At 48.4% G+C, this 20131-nt stretch overlaps 1 protein-coding gene across 3 annotated transcripts in view; it reads right to left on the bottom strand.

Moving 5' to 3' along the window:
- Window positions 1-20131, bottom strand: part of VARS2 (valyl-tRNA synthetase 2, mitochondrial) — a 140570-nt gene that overhangs the window by 98371 nt on the left and 22068 nt on the right. For 2 of the 3 annotated variants that reach the window (XM_069241939.1, XM_069241942.1), the window contains exons 3-10: window positions 15429-15510; window positions 11323-11423; window positions 10633-10754; window positions 8415-8481; window positions 8051-8148; window positions 7379-7460; window positions 6430-6549; window positions 281-389 (exon numbers count right to left, since the gene is read on the bottom strand). In XM_069241939.1, coding sequence (XP_069098040.1) covers window positions 281-389; window positions 6430-6549; window positions 7379-7460; window positions 8051-8148; window positions 8415-8481; window positions 10633-10754; window positions 11323-11423; window positions 15429-15510 — 781 coding nt within the window. Of the gene's footprint in view, window positions 1-280; window positions 390-6429; window positions 6550-7378; window positions 7461-8050; window positions 8149-8414; window positions 8482-9595; window positions 9742-10632; window positions 10755-11322; window positions 11424-15428; window positions 15511-20131 lie in introns of all 3 variants that reach the window. The other variant, XM_069241941.1, reaches the window with a different exon arrangement.

Raw genomic sequence — 20131 nt, 5'->3', positions numbered from 1 at the left:
GAGTATTTATTAGAGCACTTTCAGAACTGCCTGTAAGCCATACGGCTTTTAGTCAAACTCCTTGAAATAGTCTGTGTTTTCTCTTTTAATGGAGCCCACTTCTTTCTAAGGATTCTTTTAGGAAGAAGAACCCGCCTGTGAGTCCTCTGGGAGGGTCAGACATGGTTGTCTCACTCACCCTGATTTCCAGCTAGGGCATAAACTCCCTGCCTTAATTGCACAGGCACCATTTACTCACACTCACTGTTCATGCCTCGGACCAAGGTTAACCAGCACTCACCTTCGCCGTCCACCTTGTAGGCAAAGGTCACCATGAGCCCAAAGGGAATCTTCTCCTGGTAACCTGGAACAGAGAGGTACGTACGGCCTGACAGTGCTCTACTCTCTACCTAGAGGGACAGAGAAATGAGACCATCAGATCAGAAGGGAACCAGGGAACATGGAGATTGCCAAAGAAGGGGGTTATGTAGCTGCACATGAGGTGCACAGGCAGAGTAATGTCAGAATCCCTTCGCTGGAGATGCACAGTTGTTCTGAGTCTCAGTTAAACTGCACTGGCTGAGCTGTGAGTGCTGCAGGCAGTGATATGTCTGTTGAACGGTGTGTAGAATGCCTGCGGGAGCATGGCAGAGCTGAGATACATTTACAGAGCTGTGTGTGGAATGGCCTGCGGGAGCATGGCAGAGCTGAGATACATTTACAGAGCTGTGTGTGGAATGGCCTGCGGGAGCATGGCAGAGCTGAGATACATTTACAGAGCTGTGTGTTGAATGGCCTCTGGAGCATGGCCAGAGCTGAGATACATTTACAGAGCTGTGTGTGGAATGGCCTGCTGGAGCATGGCAGAGCTGAGATACATTTACAGAGCTGTGTGTGGAATGGCTTGCTGGAGCATGGCCAGAGCTGAGATACATTTACAGAGCTGTGTGTGGAATGGCCTCTGGAGCATGGCCAGAGCTGAGATACATTTACAGAGCTGTGTGAGGAATGGCCTGCTGGAGCATGGCAGAGCTGAGATACACTTACAGAGCTGTGTGTTGAATGGCCTCTGGAGCATGGCAGAGCTGAGATACACTTACAGAGCTGTGTGTGGAATGGCCTCTGGAGCATGGCCAGAGCTGAGATCCACTTACAAAGCTGTGTGTGGAATGGCCTGCTGGAGCATGGCAGAGCTGAGATACATTTACAGAGCTGTGTGTGGAATGGCCTCTGGAGCATGGCCAGAGCTGAGATACATTTACAGAGCTGTGTGTGGAATGGCCTGCTGGAGCATGGCAGAGCTGAGATACATTTACAGAGCTGTGTGTGGAATGGCCTCTGGAGCATGGCAGAGCTGAGATACATTTACAGAGCTGTGTGTTGAATGGCCTCTGGAGCATGGCAGAGCTGAGATACATTTACAGAGCTGTGTGAGGAATGGCCTGCTGGAGCATGGCAGAGCTGAGATACATTTACAGAGCTGTGTGTGGAATGGCCTCTGGAGCATGGCCAGAGCTGAGATACATTTACAGAGCTGTGTGTGGAATGGCCTCTGGAGCATGGTAGAGCTGAGATACATTTACAGAGCTGTGTGTGGAATGGCCTGCCGGAGCATGGCCAGAGCTGATACATTTACAGAGCTGTGTGTGGAAGGGCCTGCTGGAGCATGGCCAGAGCTGATACATTTACAGAGCTGTGTGTGGAATGGCCTCTGGAGCATGGCAGAGCTGAGATACATTTACAGAGCTGTGTGTGGAATGGCCTCTGGAGCATGGCCAGAGCTAATACATTTACAGAGCTGTGTGTGGAATGGCCTGCGGGAGCATGGCCAGAGCTGAGATACATTTACAGAGCTGTGTGTGGAATGGCCTGCTGGAGCATGGCAGAGCTGAGATACATTTACAGAGCTGTGTGTGGAATGGCCTGCGGGAGCATGGTCAGAGCTGATACATTTACAGAGCTGTGTGTGGAATGGCCTGCGGGAGCATGGCAGAGCTGAGATACATTTACAGAGCTGTGTGTGGAATGGCCTGCGGGAGCATGGCAGAGCTGAGATACATTTACAGAGCTGTGTGTGGAATGGCCTGCGGGAGCATGGCAGAGCTGAGATACATTTACAGAGCTGTGTGTGGAATGGCCTGCTGGAGCATGGCAGAGCTGAGATACATTTACAGAGCTGTGTGTGGAATGGCCTCTGGAGCATGGCAGAGCTGAGATACATTTACAGAGCTGTGTGTGTGGAATGGCCTCTGGAGCATGGCAGAGCTGAGATACATTTACAGAGCTGTGTGTTGAATGGCCTCTGGAGCATGGCAGAGCTGAGATACATTTACAGAGCTGTGTGAGGAATGGCCTGCTGGAGCATGGCAGAGCTGAGATACATTTACAGAGCTGTGTGTGGAATGGCCTCTGGAGCATGGCCAGAGCGGAGATACATTTACAGAGCTGTGTGTGGAATGGCCTCTGGAGCATGGTAGAGCTGAGATACATTTACAGAGCTGTGTGTGGAATGGCCTGCCGGAGCATGGCCAGAGCTGATACATTTACAGAGCTGTGTGTGGAAGGGCCTGCTGGAGCATGGCCAGAGCTGATACATTTACAGAGCTGTGTGTGGAAGGGCCTGCTGGAGCATGGCCAGAGCTGATACATTTACAGAGCTGTGTGTGGAATGGCCTCTGGAGCATGGCAGAGCTGAGATACATTTACAGAGCTGTGTGTGGAATGGCCTCTGGAGCATGGCTAGAGCTAATACATTTACAGAGCTGTGTGTGGAATGGCCTGCGGGAGCATGGCCAGAGCTGAGATACATTTACAGAGCTGTGTGTGGAATGGCCTGCTGGAGCATGGCATAGCTGAGATACATTTACAGAGCTGTGTGTGGAATGGCCTGCGGGAGCATGGTCAGAGCTGATACATTTACAGAGCTGTGTGTGGAATGGCCTGCGGGAGCATGGCAGAGCTGAGATACATTTACAGAGCTGTGTGTGGAATGGCCTGCGGGAGCATGGCAGAGCTGAGATACATTTACAGAGCTGTGTGTGGAATGGCCTGCGGGAGCATGGCAGAGCTGAGATACATTTACAGAGCTGTGTGTGGAATGGCCTGCTGGAGCATGGCAGAGCTGAGATACATTTACAGAGCTGTGTGTGGAATGGCCTCTGGAGCATGGCAGAGCTGAGATACATTTACAGAGCTGTGTGTGTGGAATGGCCTCTGGAGCATGGCAGAGCTGAGATACATTTACAGAGCTGTGTGTTGAATGGCCTCTGGAGCATGCCAGAGCTGAGATACATTTACAGAGCTGTGTGAGGAATGGCCTGCTGGAGCATGGCAGAGCTGAGATACATTTACAGAGCTGTGTGTGGAATGGCCTCTGGAGCATGGCCAGAGCTGAGATAAATTTACAGAGCTGTGTGTGGAATGGCCTCTGGAGCATGGTAGAGCGGAGATACATTTACAGAGCTGTGTGTGGAATGGCCTGCCGGAGCATGGCCAGAGCTGATACATTTACAGAGCTGTGTGTGGAAGGGCCTGCTGGAGCATGGCCAGAGCTGATACATTTACAGAGCTGTGTGTGGAAGGGCCTGCTGGAGCATGGCCAGAGCTGATACATTTACAGAGCTGTGTGTGGAATGGCCTCTGGAGCATGGCAGAGCTGAGATACATTTACAGAGCTGTGTGTGGAATGGCCTCTGGAGCATGGCCAGAGCTAATACATTTACAGAGCTGTGTGTGGAATGGCCTGCGGGAGCATGGCCAGAGCTGAGATACATTTACAGAGCTGTGTGTGGAATGGCCTGCTGGAGCATGGCAGAGCTGAGATACATTTACAGAGCTGTGTGTGGAATGGCCTGCGGGAGCATGGTCAGAGCTGATACATTTACAGAGCTGTGTGTGGAATGGCCTGCGGGAGCATGGCAGAGCTGAGATACATTTACAGAGCTGTGTGTGGAATGGCCTCTAGAGCATGGCAGAGCTGAGATACATTTACAGAGCTGTGTGTGGAATGGCCTCTGGAGCATGGCCAGAGCTAATACATTTACAGAGCTGTGTGTGGAATGGCCTGCGGGAGCATGGCCAGAGCTGAGATACATTTACAGAGCTGTGTGTGGAATGGCCTGCTGGAGCATGGCAGAGCTGAGATACATTTACAGAGCTGTGTGTGGAATGGCCTGCGGGAGCATGGCAGAGCTGAGATACATTTACAGAGCTGTGTGTGGAATGGCCTGCGGGAGCATGGCAGAGCTGAGATACATTTACAGAGCTGTGTGTGGAATGGCCTGCGGGAGCATGGCAGAGCTGAGATACATTTACAGAGCTGTGTGTGGAATGGCCTCTGGAGCATGGCCAGAGCTGAGATACATTTACAGAGCTGTGTGAGGAATGGCCTGCTGGAGCATGGCAGAGCTGAGATACACTTACAGAGCTGTGTGTTGAATGGCCTCTGGAGCATGGCAGAGCTGAGATACACTTACAGAGCTGTGTGTGGAATGGCCTCTGGATCATGGCCAGAGCTGAGATACACTTACAAAGCTGTGTGTGGAATGGCCTGCTGGAGCATGGCAGAGCTGAGATACATTTACAGAGCTGTGTGTGGAATGGCCTCTGGAGCATGGCCAGAGCTGAGATACATTTACAGAGCTGTGTGTGGAATGGCCTGCTGGAGCATGGCAGAGCTGAGATACATTTACAGAGCTGTGTGTGGAATGGCCTCTGGAGCATGGCAGAGCTGAGATACATTTACAGAGCTGTGTGTGTGGAATGGCCTCTGGAGCATGGCAGAGCTGAGATACATTTACAGAGCTGTGTGTGGAATGGCCTCTGGAGCATGGCAGAGCTGAGATACATTTACAGAGCTGTGTGTTGAATGGCCTCTGGAGCATGGCAGAGCTGAGATACATTTACAGAGCTGTGTGAGGAATGGCCTGCTGGAGCATGGCAGAGCTGAGATACATTTACAGAGCTGTGTGTGGAATGGCCTCTGGAGCATGGCCAGAGCTGAGATACATTTACAGAGCTGTGTGTGGAATGGCCTCTGGAGCATGGTAGAGCTGAGATACATTTACAGAGCTGTGTGTGGAATGGCCTGCCGGAGCATGGCCAGAGCTGATACATTTACAGAGCTGTGTGTGGAAGGGCCTGCTGGAGCATGGCCAGAGCTGATACATTTACAGAGCTGTGTGTGGAAGGGCCTGCTGGAGCATGGCCAGAGCTGATACATTTACAGAGCTGTGTGTGGAATGGCCTCTGGAGCATGGCAGAGCTGAGATACATTTACAGAGCTGTGTGTGGAATGGCCTCTGGAGCATGGCCAGAGCTAATACATTTACAGAGCTGTGTGTGGAATGGCCTGCGGGAGCATGGCAGAGCTGAGATACATTTACAGAGCTGTGTGTGGAATGGCCTCTGGAGCATGGCAGAGCTGAGATACATTTACAGAGCTGTGTGTGGAATGGCCTGCGGGAGCATGGCAGAGCTGAGATACATTTACAGAGCTGTGTGTGGAATGGCCTGCGGGAGCATGGCAGAGCTGAGATACATTTACAGAGCTGTGTGTGGAATGGCCTGCTGGAGCATGGCAGAGCTGAGATACATTTACAGAGCTGTGTGTGGAATGGCCTCTGGAGCATGGCCAGAGCTGAGATACATTTACAGAGCTGTGTGAGGAATGGCCTGCTGGAGCATGGCAGAGCTGAGATACACTTACAGAGCTGTGTGAGGAATGGCCTCTGGAGCATGGCCAGAGCTGAGATACACTTACAGAGCTGTGTGAGGAATGGCCTCTGGAGCATGGCAGAGCTGAGATACATTTACAGAGCTGTGTGTGGAATGGCCTGCGGGAGCATGGCAGAGCTGAGATACATTTACAGAGCTGTGTGTGGAATGGCCTGCTGGAGCATGGCAGAGCTGAGATACATTTACAGAGCTGTGTGTGGAATGGCCTCTGGAGCATGGCCAGAGCTGAGATACATTTACAGAGCTGTGTGAGGAATGGCCTGCTGGAGCATGGCAGAGCTGAGATACACTTACAGAGCTGTGTGTGGAATGGCCTGCTGGAGCATGGCAGAGCTGAGATACATTTACAGAGCTGTGTGTGGAATGGCCTCTGGAGCATGGCCAGAGCTGAGATACATTTACAGAGCTGTGTGAGGAATGGCCTGCTGGAGCATGGCAGAGCTGAGATACATTTACAGAGCTGTGTGAGGAATGGCCTCTGGAGCATGGTAGAGCTGAGATACACTTACAGAGCTGTGTGTGGAATGGCCTCTGGAGCATGGCCAGAGCTGAGATACACTTACAAAGCTGTGTGTGGATCCCCGTGTTGTAGGTCGGGGTTCCAGTACTCTGACAAGGCTCTGTGTGAGTCCCAGTACCGCAAGGATGCAGGTGATGAAAGAGTAGAGAGAGACCTCAGTACAAAGGTTGTAAAGCACGATTAACACCGCCCACCTCAATATCTGAGATCGTAGACCTCAGTGCGCACGACCAGTTGACAAGTTTCCGCCGGCGGTACACCAGTCCGTCCTCGTGCAATCGCACAAACGCCTCCGTGACAGCCAATGAAAATTTCTATAAGGAGATATAGACAAGCAGGAAAACTTAAAGACCTTCCAGAATAAGAGGCAACAAAAGACGTGACGGATTTCAGGATACACAACCTTTCAGCATCCGGAGTCAAGTCCTTGCGTGTGACTATCCAGGGTTATGTGCTGCATAAGCGGGTGCTTGGTTGTTAGGGGGAACTGAATGTACTGGGAGACAGAGAGATATTTTTGATTTATACAAGATCATAAGGCATCGGCCTGTGTGGATGCTGGGACGGGCAATCCATTTTTTAAGAACCAGACTCGACGAGTGAGTTGCTACACAACATCTGTACATGTGAATGTAACCACAAACCACACTCTGGTTATTCCAACCTGTACTGTTCCACTTTAGAGGACTAAAACATAATGTAATCCGACGTGCAGCCGGCTGTCCTGAGGGCAGTGCACCCAGGGTGCACGAAGCCTCCCTTACAGCATCATATTTACATCAGTAGAGAGGTGCATCATCTCCAGGTACTGTCGAGCTCTCGGAGCATCGAAAGGCATTGCAGCCTCCGGACAGACGACGCAGAGGCCCTCTGGGGACAACAGGCTCGTTAGAGATGAGAATTATACAGGACACATTGCCAGCAGGGAGGGGCAAGCACCTCAGCCTTCCAATGAGAGAATAACACATCTGTCAGCGAGAGGAGCACTGCAGGCCACCGTAGGTGAAGAAGACAAGCATTGCTTCCTCCAGCTGACAAGACAAGAGACACCACCTCCAGGAGACAACCACATCAGCCTTGGCATGCACAATGATACTTCATGATTATGAAGAAGGCCCCAATAAAGCCTCTGGCTCTACGCACCGGGTCCATGGTGAAGCAGGCGCGGTCCCAGTCCAGGGAGGCTCCCAGGGTCCGCAGCTGGTGGAAGATCTCATCCCCTTTCCTAAATTTGCAAACCAAAGAACAGAGTGTCAAGAATAAGAGGTAATGAAAACGCAGACTACAGCTAGAGCAGAAACACAGGTCAAAACGCCAAAGGAAAACACAAGGAGGCAGCCAGCAGCCCAAACGTCTCGCTTTCATGTTTATCACTGGCTGCTCAAGGTGAGTCTTTCTTCGATATCACAGTCCAGCAGGAGAGGTCCAGTTCTTCTCCCTCTAGGTTGGCCATGGAATGAGCCTCACTCAGTATCACTATGATGCTGCATCAGAATCCAGCGGTCACTACAGCAGGTAAGACTCACTGCTGATGGGAAAGAGTGAATATTCCAGGACTTCTTGCTTGGCAGGACAAAAGACAAGGGAACCCCAAGGGATCCTGGACCCGGGTGAAGAGTGCTGACACTCTAGAACTTGGTCCAGGTGAGCTCCCCCCTGCACCAGTACAGGTCTCTCTGCTCCTCTTTGGCCTTGGGCACATGCCCAGGGCCACTCACCGGTCCTTCCTTCCTTTCGCCTGCAGCAAGAGTGGAGAATGTGTGCATTCACCGGAAGGTACAGATCTAGACAGGGAGCAACGAGGCTGCTACTCACTCTTCTTTCCACTTCCAGACTTCGCGGAGAAACTCTTCCCGCCCTAGGGAGTGCCTGCGGAGCCCCCGCTCCTTCCAGAGGTACCGCTCCACCACCGCCTGTTGAGGGAGTGAGCAGAGACATCAAAGCAGTGAATGGCATCGACCCATTCATGGCACCAAGGTCAAAACATCGCGGCACACAGAACAAACGTCACCAACTATATGTCATCCAGGCATCTTCATGGCACCTACTGGCGGCTTCCACACAGGTTCAGTTACTGACTGGCACGCTCCACCACTCACTCACATGCTCACACTATCACCAGTATAGCTAGCTAGTGCCCCACTCACCTCTCTCCCCTGAAGCCAATGTTCACACTCACCTGAGTGGCAATCCCCGCGTGATCGGACCCCGGCACCCACAGTACTCTCCATCCCTGCATTCTCCTCCTGCAACACAAGGCAGTAGTGACATCTCTGTGGAACTTCTGGGGGGGGGTGAGGAAGAGGTCTGGAGTGGGTTTGGCAAGTATGAGATCAGCTCATATTCCACCTTGTACAACGCAGGGGTCAGAACATCCTCAGCCTGAGCACGAGGAGTCCTGCATCTCTCAGGCGCTTGCCGCCAACTCAAACATGTCACAAGCATTGACCCAGCATGTGTTTGACAACCAAAAATAAAAACACGAGGACATACAAAATAGAGGAATAGCTTGTAGCACAGTCCAAGCTAAGGTATATTAGCAGGTACAGAAGGCTTCACAGAACCTCAGCTGACTGGCCTAGGTTAGCAAGAAGGAAGTGTACAAACACATCAAGCCTACAAAACAATTCATTCTATTTCAAGAAAAAAAAAAACACCAGGGGTTTTTACTGTCCACTGTCATCTTCTACATGGAGCCCCCTAGAGCTCTACTCACAGATAACAGCATCCGATTCCCCAGTGTGCCGACGATACACAACTCTACTTGAAAGTCTCCTCTGCTTCAGACATCCAACTCCTCAAACAATGCGCACACGTCATCCAGGCCTGGATGTGCAGCATCGACCTGCAGAGCAGCCTGACCAAGTCACATGTCCTACTATTTACCAGGAACAATAAACAAGAAATAGTAGAAACATTGCTCAATGGCACGAACCTTGACTGCTTCGAGCTGCAACGGTTACTGAATGACAAGTCACTTGAGTCACCCTGGACACCAATCTCATTCATTCTCAAGCAACACATTGCCACAAAACATGACCCGGTACCAGATCTCCGTTCTAAAGAAAGTCAAATCACTCCTTCCAGAAAGTAACTCCAGCACTGCTATTCACTCCTCGTACTCTTGTATCTGGATGACGGTAAAGCGCTGTTGCAGGGCCTCCTAGACTCCACCCCGACCCTGAGGGGCATCCTACTCGACAGCATGTTTTATTGAGGTCCAGAAGAAATATGACCAAGCACATCCGGACAGAACTCCGCTGGCTTCCTCTTCTGGCCGCTACTTACAAACCCAGCCGCGTGGCTTACAGAGCCATCACGGACAGGACCTCCGTTGATGTGCAGACAAGCGCACCATACCTGGTAGTTCTCGGCACACCTGCAACCAGGACACCATCAGACTGTGCAAAGCAGCAGGCCTTTTCCATCTCTGAATCCAAGATATGTAGCAACATCAGAGCCACACCAACGCTGCTCCAATTAAGCAAAGAGTTGAAGTCTCTTCCCTTTAAAGAACAATACATCGCAATGTATTAACTGTCAGCGTCCTCTGCTCTTACTTACTGAATCTATGCTTGTCTTTAACCATATAATGTGCTCTGCTGGCTTTTGGATAGATGTACACTATAGACATACCATATACATACATACATACATACCAATGTTTTCTTGAAGCACGAGAAACAGCTTCAATAGCACAGGGAGCAAACACATTTGGGAGAAAGAGAGTATCATGTAATAGTAAATAAGCATTTCCCATAATAGTCGATGCAGCACACCTAGGATATCACACCAGAACAAAAGTGCACCTGGGGAAATGAAGGTGTGTACATTCTCTCTGTGAAACAAGATATTTTCAGCTTCATTATTGGGAAATAAAAACTCAGGATAGCATCAGAATCTAAATTGTGCACACGCGTGCCCGCAACTTTGGTAGTACATGGAGTCAGGGCAAACACGTGCCCTACAGGTTCCTAATAGGCATCAGTGAACATGGGAAGAAAATTGGCCTAAGTGTAGCAATACCAGGCTGGACCAAAACCATGACTTTTGATTCTTGATTCTCTGCAATATTTCAGCCCCTACCACTGGCTTTCTTAGAGAGGTGAACCTCTGGTTGGCTTGTGGTTCACCAAGGTTGATGCAGGACCTGTGACTATGGTACATTCCTGATATGATGCATTTTGTGGAGCGGGTACATTGCAAGGTTTCTGCAACCTGTGCAGATGGTACACATCTGGAGTTTTTCAGTTTGTAAGGGGGGTGTATTTCAGACTCGGGCAGCTTGTGAGGAAGGTAGACCCCCAACAATTCACATTCTGAAAGGAGTATAACAAAGACAAATGGTACCCTCTGATGAGGTCACATCCTTGACATGCCACCTTCTAGGTACTCACCAGCGCACAAGGGCATCCTCCACGGCGACGGTGAGCGCATGTCCGAGGTGGAGCGAGCCGGTGACGTTCGGCGGTGGGATGCAGAGGGAGAAGGTCCGCTCTTGCGCATGAGGCAGCCGTCTCTGAGGTGGCCACCAGGGTCGACATAAAAAGGAGATTCACATCAGGTCATACAATTCAATGGAAAGCAAGTAATTGATAAACACAAAGCTCATGCCCAAGGAGCTGGGGAAGGCTCTGGGGACAGACAGCGAGGCACAAGCATAAAACACTTCCATGACATGACAAGGCTACAGATGAGAAGAGGAATAAAAGCGGATCCGGGGACTGGTGCCGGGATACAAGGGCAGTCATCGGAGAGTAGAGGATTGCCAAGCACAGAGCCTGTCACCTCTAGGCCTGGCTCACAGTTGTCACAGGGATGCTGAGAATGTCCTTTCTAACTGGATGGGCTCAGGTCATTGGCTTAGAGATAAAGGGTACATCAAGGTTTGGTGGGCTTCCTGGACTGCACAGAGCATGCCACTCCCATGACTGGGCACACCCAGCGGATTGGCAACGTGATAAGCAATATGCCACTTCTAGGTTGGGTGGGCAACGGGTGTTGTGATCTCAGGCATCGCCCAGAAAGAGACATATGTTCTTAGCTATTCATTTACCGTGAATGAGGATCTCATCTCTGTTCATTACCTGATTTTCAGGCTTGAAGAAGCCCTCTTTCACCCACCAGTGGTACCAGGCAGCTTCAACGTAGCACGGGCTGTAGGAGCTGGGCAGCGGCACTGATGTGTCTGAGGGACAAGAGACAGACATCACAACAAGGCACATGGAAGGGTGTCTGAAATCTAACTTGTCGCAACCACCGGCTGTGGTTATATTTGTCCGGCTACAAAGATGGACAGCAAACCTCACCAGTGAGAACCACCACCCTGGTACAATCCAGCAACCTTTCGGATTAGTCACAGGCCCGCCTCCACTCCCAGACTCTGCTTTGGATATGCTGGAATTAATTGTTCTTTTTCCCCACATCATCAACTTCTGCGCACTACAGTGCTCCAGGCTACTGCTTTATTTGCAACAGGTGCACCTCCTCTAAGGTATCTTACTTCTGATGTCTTTAACACTGTCTCAGGTCTCCACTCTATGTAGCTCTATCTTCATTAGATGTCTTGTGCACACAGTACAGCATTCTGGCAGGACCCTGGACAGGTGCAAGGCTACCTCTATCTTTCCAGACCAAAGACAACAGGGCTGAACACTATTTACAGCCTCTAAAACTGGGCCACCAGAGATGGATCCAATTTTCCAGATGTCTCCTCTAAAATCAGCACACTATACTGCAGCTGAAGTCTCAGGAAATGGATTAAATACTTTATATGTGGCTGGGCTGGCAGCTTCTGCCAGGCTGTTTCTCTTGTTTCCTAAGTGGCAATCTGAGCATAGAGGAGCAGCTGTTAGTAATATGGTTGTTTTCATCAAGGGGTACCAGCGGACATCAAATGGACGAGAATGAATCTTGAGTTGTCCAGGACGTCCTTTAGAACACCTCACTGAAAAACTCCTTGTTATTTAAAGTTGCAGTTTTTTGGCATGTTCTACAGTCTGTCTGTCTATAATGGCTTTTATGGGGCACCCTCTACCTGCCAAATCAGGTCTATCGCCAAAGTCATCCATGCCACCTCTACAAACTCCTACGTCTGGACCACATGGATTAGCTCTGCATGTGTTGGAAGGAGCAGATTAGGACCTAAACAGTAATTATCAGTGGCTCAAAATAATTCAAGCATTCAGTGCATCATGTTTTGTGTACTTTAATAAGTCACCTTAAGTGGGACGGGTACCACGCACACGGTCACTGGAACCAAGCTCTGCCCAGCTGATGAGCCCATAATAAGGACGAGACAGGTCCTGGGTTCCGGTTCAGGGAGGTCCTGGCTTGGCAGTTCGGGATGGACTGTTCCTATGAGGAGCAGGGTCAAGACTGATTTGCATATGGCTGGGTCCAAACTGGGGTGAGGTTGTGGGCAAAATAATGATGGATTGGGATGCGGCCGGAGTAAATATGGGTGGCTGAAATTATTTCAAGCATTCCATCCATCCCTAATTGCATACTTTGGCATGTTGCCATAACCATGGGCAGGAATTGGACAGACCTCTCTGTTTTAGATGACGCTTCCATGAGGAATATAATACAAACCACAGAAGGTAAGCCAAATAACCCCAGGGGCCTGGGTAGGAACTTTGTGCCAAAAACTACAGTCCCCATAGGAGACCAAGTTAACAACAAAATCATACCTTCACACTAACAAGCATCATGGGTACATAATCAATTAGAAAACTTGCTTTATTATTATACATACAAGATATAAAATCTAAATTACATAAGAATCACTCCAAAGGAAGCCCCTATCAAAACACCTCAAAATAGAAGGACAGAAAAATTCCAAAGATCAAGTGCTCGTGATCAGAAAAGGAAACAGGAGATACTGAATCTCACAACAATCCACATACCAAACACGAAAAAGCAGCCTGTTGGTTAATCTTTTTCTGCATTGAACCCATCCTAAATTAAAAAAACATTAGATTCCCATTTTAGTCCTTCATCAACACTATAAACAGTTACCAAATCCAGGCTGGAGCATCGGCGTGGACGTTTCGACCCCCTTTCGCTCTTGGGCCAATTCTAAGCTCCTCAATGGGTCTTTTTCATGACTAAGCGATAGGGACCCCCATTATTTCACATCGAAACATGTAACAACAATCTTCTCCAAAGTTACTTTGAATCAAACCAAATCTTTTCACTCCTTAAATGATAATCACACGAAGTACATCCCATGTATCACTTCTTCAATATTCGTTTTCTCCTCAGGACCGCTAAGGTCCTCTTCGTACCTTTTCACAGGGCCGCTTTCCCCAAGCTGTAGGACAGGGTCCCTAGCGGTTAGTCCTGAAGCAGACCCGTCGAGGAGCTTAGAACTGGCCCAAGAGGTCATCCCTGCGTTGCCAAGCAATACTCGCAGCTGAGTGGGTACAGATAGTGGGAGTGCATGTGCCGTGAGGCTGAGCTATGCGCCCTACACCAAAGCATCGCTACCTCACTACCAGTGCCAACAGGGCAGTGGAAGTGAGACAAAGACCGCCAGCTCCCAGAATTCCCTGCAGCCCCGTCGGGGTTGAAGCCTGTCTGGATAAGCAGCTCCATGAAGGCGGAGGAGACCAGCTCTTAGCTTACCATGGATATCCTGCACCACTGCAAGTATCATTGAAACTTTTACACAAACTGTGTATTTTGGATTGTTTCACTTTAGCACCTTGGATTAGAACACTGCACTGAATGGCCCTTATTCAAGTTAGTGGCCCACACCCTTCCTGCTGCGGCACTTTTATTAATCTCGCACATTGCCTTGTTTCTTCTGTATAAAACTTTGTTTATAAATAGAGCAACATTATTGTCTGTTAAACCATGCTCAAGAAAGGTTGTATTGAGTACGTCCTGAACTACATCAAGTTGCTCTCAAACGTGAAGATCACTGAAAAGGAGCAGAGTGACGAAGAGTCATTTCCTAGGGTCACACTGTTTGCTCAAGCAAGGAAGCTGGGATTGAACCCACTCCGCACAGAAAAGATAGGAGCGATGGATTGTGAATAACAAGTTGTAGTACACTTGTAGTACTACAGGAGTACACAAAACATACTACAAGATGCAGTTTGTGAATAGGCCCCACAGTAGTTAGTTTTAGCCACTGGTCTGCAATCAGCATGAATTTTAGGGCACTGGGACCCATTTTTGACAACCCATTAGTATTTTGTGAACAGTGAGAGACTGGTCCTGTCCTGTTTACAAAAGACTAATGAGCAGCCTCTCGCTGCAGCCTCAGGGAGACAGAGGGAGACAGAGAAGATGCGAGCATGAACGGTGTTACTCACACCCTATGTGCTCAGCCCTGGCAGTATTTAAACAGTCTTTAAAAGAGGCCTCTACCAGCAAGAGCCCCTACGTCAGTGATGCATTCAGTCACATTTCACGTTTTTTAATTCACATCACATATCGTTCCCTAGTTATTACACCTCTATTTTTGGCGTGTTCTGCGGTTTTGTTTTTCATTTAACATATGATTGTTGCACAGGGCATACTGCACAGCTGTCACTAGTGCCATTTCTGCCAGGAAGCAGATGGGTATTCATTATGGCACTATTGCGAGATCTGGAGTTGAGGCTCCATGCACTGAGAGGTTCTGACAGTGCCAGTCACTGGGGCACCAAGTGTTCCTACTATATCAGGTGTTCGTCCATTTCTTGGCCTCTCTGCAGAGCACACAGAGCGATGGTCACATATGTGCTAATTGTAATTACGATTCAATGTGAAAGAGTGTGAAGGAATGACACAGCTTTTCAAATATGGAACCCACCAAGGGAACGCATTTCCGAGAACCCTTCCAGTCCCATCTAACACTCCTTGGGAAGTGGTCTGCCTCACCTTATCTCCTGGCTACAGACTAGGTTTGCACGCTCTATTGCCTACATGGTGCCAGCCAGTGATGGAAGCGGGTGGTGCCTCGGGAAGTGGGTGGTGCTACTGGGTGGTGGCACCCAAACAGCATGTTTGTTCTTCAAATTAGACACTAATAACAACACTATTTAGCACATGAAATGCATGATCAATGGCGCTCAGACTACTCCCATCTTTGAACACGATGCCCCGCCCCTCATCCACTCCCCGCCTCTTATGACAGCTACGCCTGCCCTTGGACGCAGGTATCTTTCCGCAGAGGTCGCTGCTCGTGTTCCCAAGGTACCTTTCTTCTGCCCCAGCTCTGTGGCGCCGCTATAAGGAATCACCTCCTTCTTCTTCCAAGCCTTCGCCTGACCCCTGGACACCTGTAGAAGGAGAGACATCAGTTGTCATAGGTTGGGTTCGTATTTTGTGCAAATCAGCTCAGGTAGGGAATGGTTATTCAGAATTTTTGTAAGGAACACTTTGGAACTGTATTGTAACTGTAGCGTGCATGGCGTGTGTGTGCAAAGCAAAGTGTGTACGACAGGGCAGTCGACAGCATATAAAGACGCGTTGTGGAGTTCAAGTAACTTTTATTACAAGAATACAGGGCGATCGGTACAGCCCCCTGTCACCAGCCGTTGCTCCCGACTGTCATCTCCGCCAGTTCTCGCTAGATCCTTCGTAATATTCCACCCTAACATTCCTACAATCAGAGTGGACACCTAGCTACTGCATACATATCCTAAGAACGCTCCTTATGCCCGCTAAGACCCAACACACCTTCCTCCTTATACATCAAGCTAAAAACTGTGCAATGTTCTTTTAAGGTTAAGCTTGAACATGTTCAGTAATGATACACGACTATAAAATATACCTAGAAACGGAAAGATGCACATAAGAACAATCAATGCTTAGAAATTATTTTTGACATGTTGAGTACATAATCTTGATAGCACGTTACCTAGAAACAGAAAATTGCACATAAAAAAAAAATCAATCATTCTAAATTCTTTTTGACATGCCGAGTTGATAATCTTGAAACTTGTCTGGTAACTTCTTCTTCCTTGAAGACATTCTCTGTTCCGAGCCCTCTTTACACGCGCCCTCGTGCTTATTGTTAAGGCTTTCAATGATCTTTGTTTTTTACTTTAACTTCATGAGCAATTGATAACTTTTCTTTATTCCACCAATTACCATCTTCCAATTTGACCCCATTTTACAGAACTTCAACCCTTTTTTAGGTGAGGAAAACTTGGACTCCCCTTTCTGGATTATGTGAGCAGTTTTAACCTTCACATAATCCCCCTCGTTTATGCAGATTGTCTTTCCCACATACTTCTTCTGTGCTTGTATTCATTTCTTGTACACCTCCGCTATTTTGCTCGTTAATGAAAAATCCCCCGTCCACTGTCTCGTTATCTTCATTGCTGGCGCCCGGCCTCTAAAAACACGAAAGGTGAGACACCTGTGTCCGCACTAGGTGTAGTGCACACAGCCAACGACTTATGTTCCAATATACACTTCAACCTGTTGACCTTATCTAAATGCATATTGTCCTTAGTAACGCTGTTAAATCTCTCTACAAGGCGGTTAATTCTGTGATGATATAATGACGTTTTTTTCATGTGTTTGATTTTCAGATATGCCATAAAATCAGAGCACTGAACTGAAGTAAATTGACAACCATTATCTGTCAAAATTTCATCCGGAATGCTTTCTTTGTCAAAAACTGATTCTAGGAATTCAATAATCTTTGTGGCATTAGGTACCTTTATAAACTTGAGTTCAGGCCAGCGGCTGTGAAAATCTGTCATTACTACAGTATATTCTAATACCCCACTCAACAGTACCGCGGGACCAATAATATCTATTGCTACCTTGCTCCATGGCTTGTTGGGTACACTTACAGCTTCAACTGGACCAGGCAATGTGACTTGCGACTTGTCACTGACGCGCATATCATACAATCTCTCACGTCGTGTTCCACATTCATGTGCAACCCTGGCCACTGAAGGTTTTTACAAATTCCTCTTTTCAGCACCGACGTTACCTATATGCCCCCGTGTGAAAGAGCTAGTACCTTATCCCTTATATACCCTCCGGTACAACTAATGTAGTAGATCGCATCAATATACCACCGACCACGGATAACTCTACTAAGACCTGTTTGTACACTTCACTCACGTTTCCATTAGGTTTCATTCTGTCCACCCTCGCAAAATGCCTTGCTTTATCTCTATTTGTTCATCTGCATCACATGCCGTCCTCCGCTTATGCAAGTACGTTTTATTAAAAAAATACAAGAGGGCGATCAGTACAGCCTCGGGCCACCAGCCTTTCCTCCCAACTGTCCTCTCCACCAGTTCCCTCTGGGATCCTTCATAACAATCCACCCTAAAATCCTACGATCGTCAAGAACACCCGCCTCCCGCGTACATATACGGAGAATGGTCCTTGCCCCGCTAAGACCCAGCACAGTATTTCATGGATTTTGCCCGCATGGAACTGTAGGAGCTCCGTGGTAACAACATGGCAATAGCAGAGAACATACACAATAGGGTAGTACTTTTTGTATCTTTAAAAAAGGGCAATGTGTACCCCGACCCTTTATAAATACAACTGTGCCTTTATGGCATCCAATCAGCAACCACTTCTAAAAAAAACTACCAAAAATCAGTAATTATGTTGTTGTTCCAGTAACTATTTCAAGAAGCAACTCTGACTGAAATGAGAAAAAATATACACAAGCCAGAAGGGTTTCTCCTTCCTATCCCGTTAGCGGAAATCATTCCTTCATCCTCCCCGTGGAGCGACGGGTGAACCAAAAGCAGAGCGAGTATGATCCTTGTCTCGGGCTCCTTTCCTAGCAGTACCTGCCCTGTTCAGATCCGGCTCAAGGCTCCGGCAGACTTCAGTGGTGGGAAGCCCCCTCTGATGGTGTCATCAGCTCAAGTGTTTCCTGGTTGGGCTGGAGAAGAAACTTAAACCAGGAAACGACTGTTAGTTTGGAACAAAGACGGCACCTTATGGAGATAAAGGGTTTCCCATAATCCTTTTCCTTCAGGAAGCGGTTTATTTATCTGCTCCACTGTGCATCCAATGAGGACTCCAGAGACAGACTAGCGCCCAAGGTGGCTCTAGTTTAGGTGGTATCGGTGGTGGTCCACGCTGGAGGCCAGAGGGAGCGCGGTTTAACAATGTGAGAGTGTGCGCACTCTTCAAACTGAGATCCTGGATTATCAAGATGTCTGGGAAAAAGTGGCACTTTAATAAATAAGAACATCATAACAGGAGGCTTCGGGGGGGGTAGGGGCCGTCATACCCCGAAGTAAATGCCACAGAAAGGAAGACATCTATAGCAATGCAAACAACACAAGGACGTACTAAAGCTATGTCAGATAAAAACATTTTGTATAAAAGCAAAGTAACTCGATAATCTGCCTACCATCAAGAAAATATATGGGAAGTAATTTAAAACCTTCAAACTATTTAAAAAAAAAACAAGATCTGTCATGAAACAAAACTGAACCGAGGAACACATAATTCAACAAGCATTGATAAATTCAATGTGTCGGGCCACTTAATAACTAAACTGCTTTTTAACTGACTGGCACGTCTGACTCTGAATAAGTGTGTCAACGTGACAATGGAAAACATCGGTTCTATTTTTGTTGTGTTGTATACGTTTGTGTTATTTTTGTATTCTTCCTTTGATATGCACTGTTGTGAGGTTATGGTTGTGTTGTTTTTTTTGCGTTGTCCAGCTTTGTGCCTTGTGTTGAACGTTTGTGTTATTGTCTTATTACTGGTCTCTTGTTTGTTCATACATACAACCTTCTCCGTAAGAGCACCACAAAGCAACACTGTCCGTCAGCTGCCGTGCTGAGTGAGGAAACCGTCTGGGTCATTGTGGAAAACTACACTTGGGTCCAAAGAACACTGGTCGTTTCGAGCAGAAGGAAACTGTGTGTGCAGTTGAGCTTTAAGCAGGTACTTGAGATCCAATTCCGGGATAGCTGGAGGCAGGTTTTGAGTCCGAGAATCTGTACCTTAAGGTGGAGTCAACTGGATTTTCAAAATATCTACACTTGTTTCCCACATATTATTATTGGATTTAGCATTTCAGCTCCATCTACTGTGACCTCATAAAGCGGGAAATCTCGGCAGGAATGCCACCAGACCCTACAGAGGAGGCTTCCCTCCCACCCAGTACACCCACTCGGCAGCGGAGAAGGAGGCGTAGAGCCCATCCCCACAGGGAAGCGTGGGGCTCCGCAGCATTACAAGAGCCACAGGTATCTCTGCTATTACCTGGGCGTAAATACCAGAAGTAGACAATACACAAGCGAGTCCCTGAATCTATCCAATGAATAAGACAACTGCCTGCTGCCCTAGGTGACAGTCAGAGGAAGGGTGAAGTGAGGGCGCTCACTGCTGTGTACACAACTACACGTGGTCCTCATCTTGCGCACACCCTGCAATACAGATCCCACCTGTCCAGGTGACTAATGCCCGAGTGGCACCAACACTCCCGCGGACACTTTTACCCATCACTGTCGCTGTTCCATGAAAGTAGGACTCCGGTGAGGTCCAACGGGGGGTCCACTAGCCCTGATCTGACACAGAGTAAACTGTTCTGGGAGGTGGTCATACATCATGTCAAGAAAGATTCAATTCACAGTCTCAGCTAATCCGAATATTCTCAAAACACACATTTCCAACTGCTGCCGCTTGTGAATAGATCTTGGGCAGGTGGCGACTACGGAAGACATTTTATTTACCTCAGCTGAAGTTAAATACAGCGTCTGCTTATTAAAAAGGACACGCCGGGGAATCTTGCAGCCTCAGGACCACCCAGGACCACTCCGTATTCCGGAGACTCCTCAAGACCTGGCTCTTCGAGCAGCAGTAATCCCTCTTCCCCCTAGCGCCTTGAGACCCGCACGGGTGAGTAGCGCACTCTATAACTTTTATGATCCCACCGTTCAGCGTGCAAGGATT

This window comes from Pleurodeles waltl, chromosome 6 (assembly GCF_031143425.1).
Source record: "Pleurodeles waltl isolate 20211129_DDA chromosome 6, aPleWal1.hap1.20221129, whole genome shotgun sequence".
Lineage (NCBI taxonomy): Eukaryota > Metazoa > Chordata > Amphibia > Caudata > Salamandridae > Pleurodeles > Pleurodeles waltl.
This window is presented reverse-complemented; position numbering and strand designations above follow the sequence as displayed.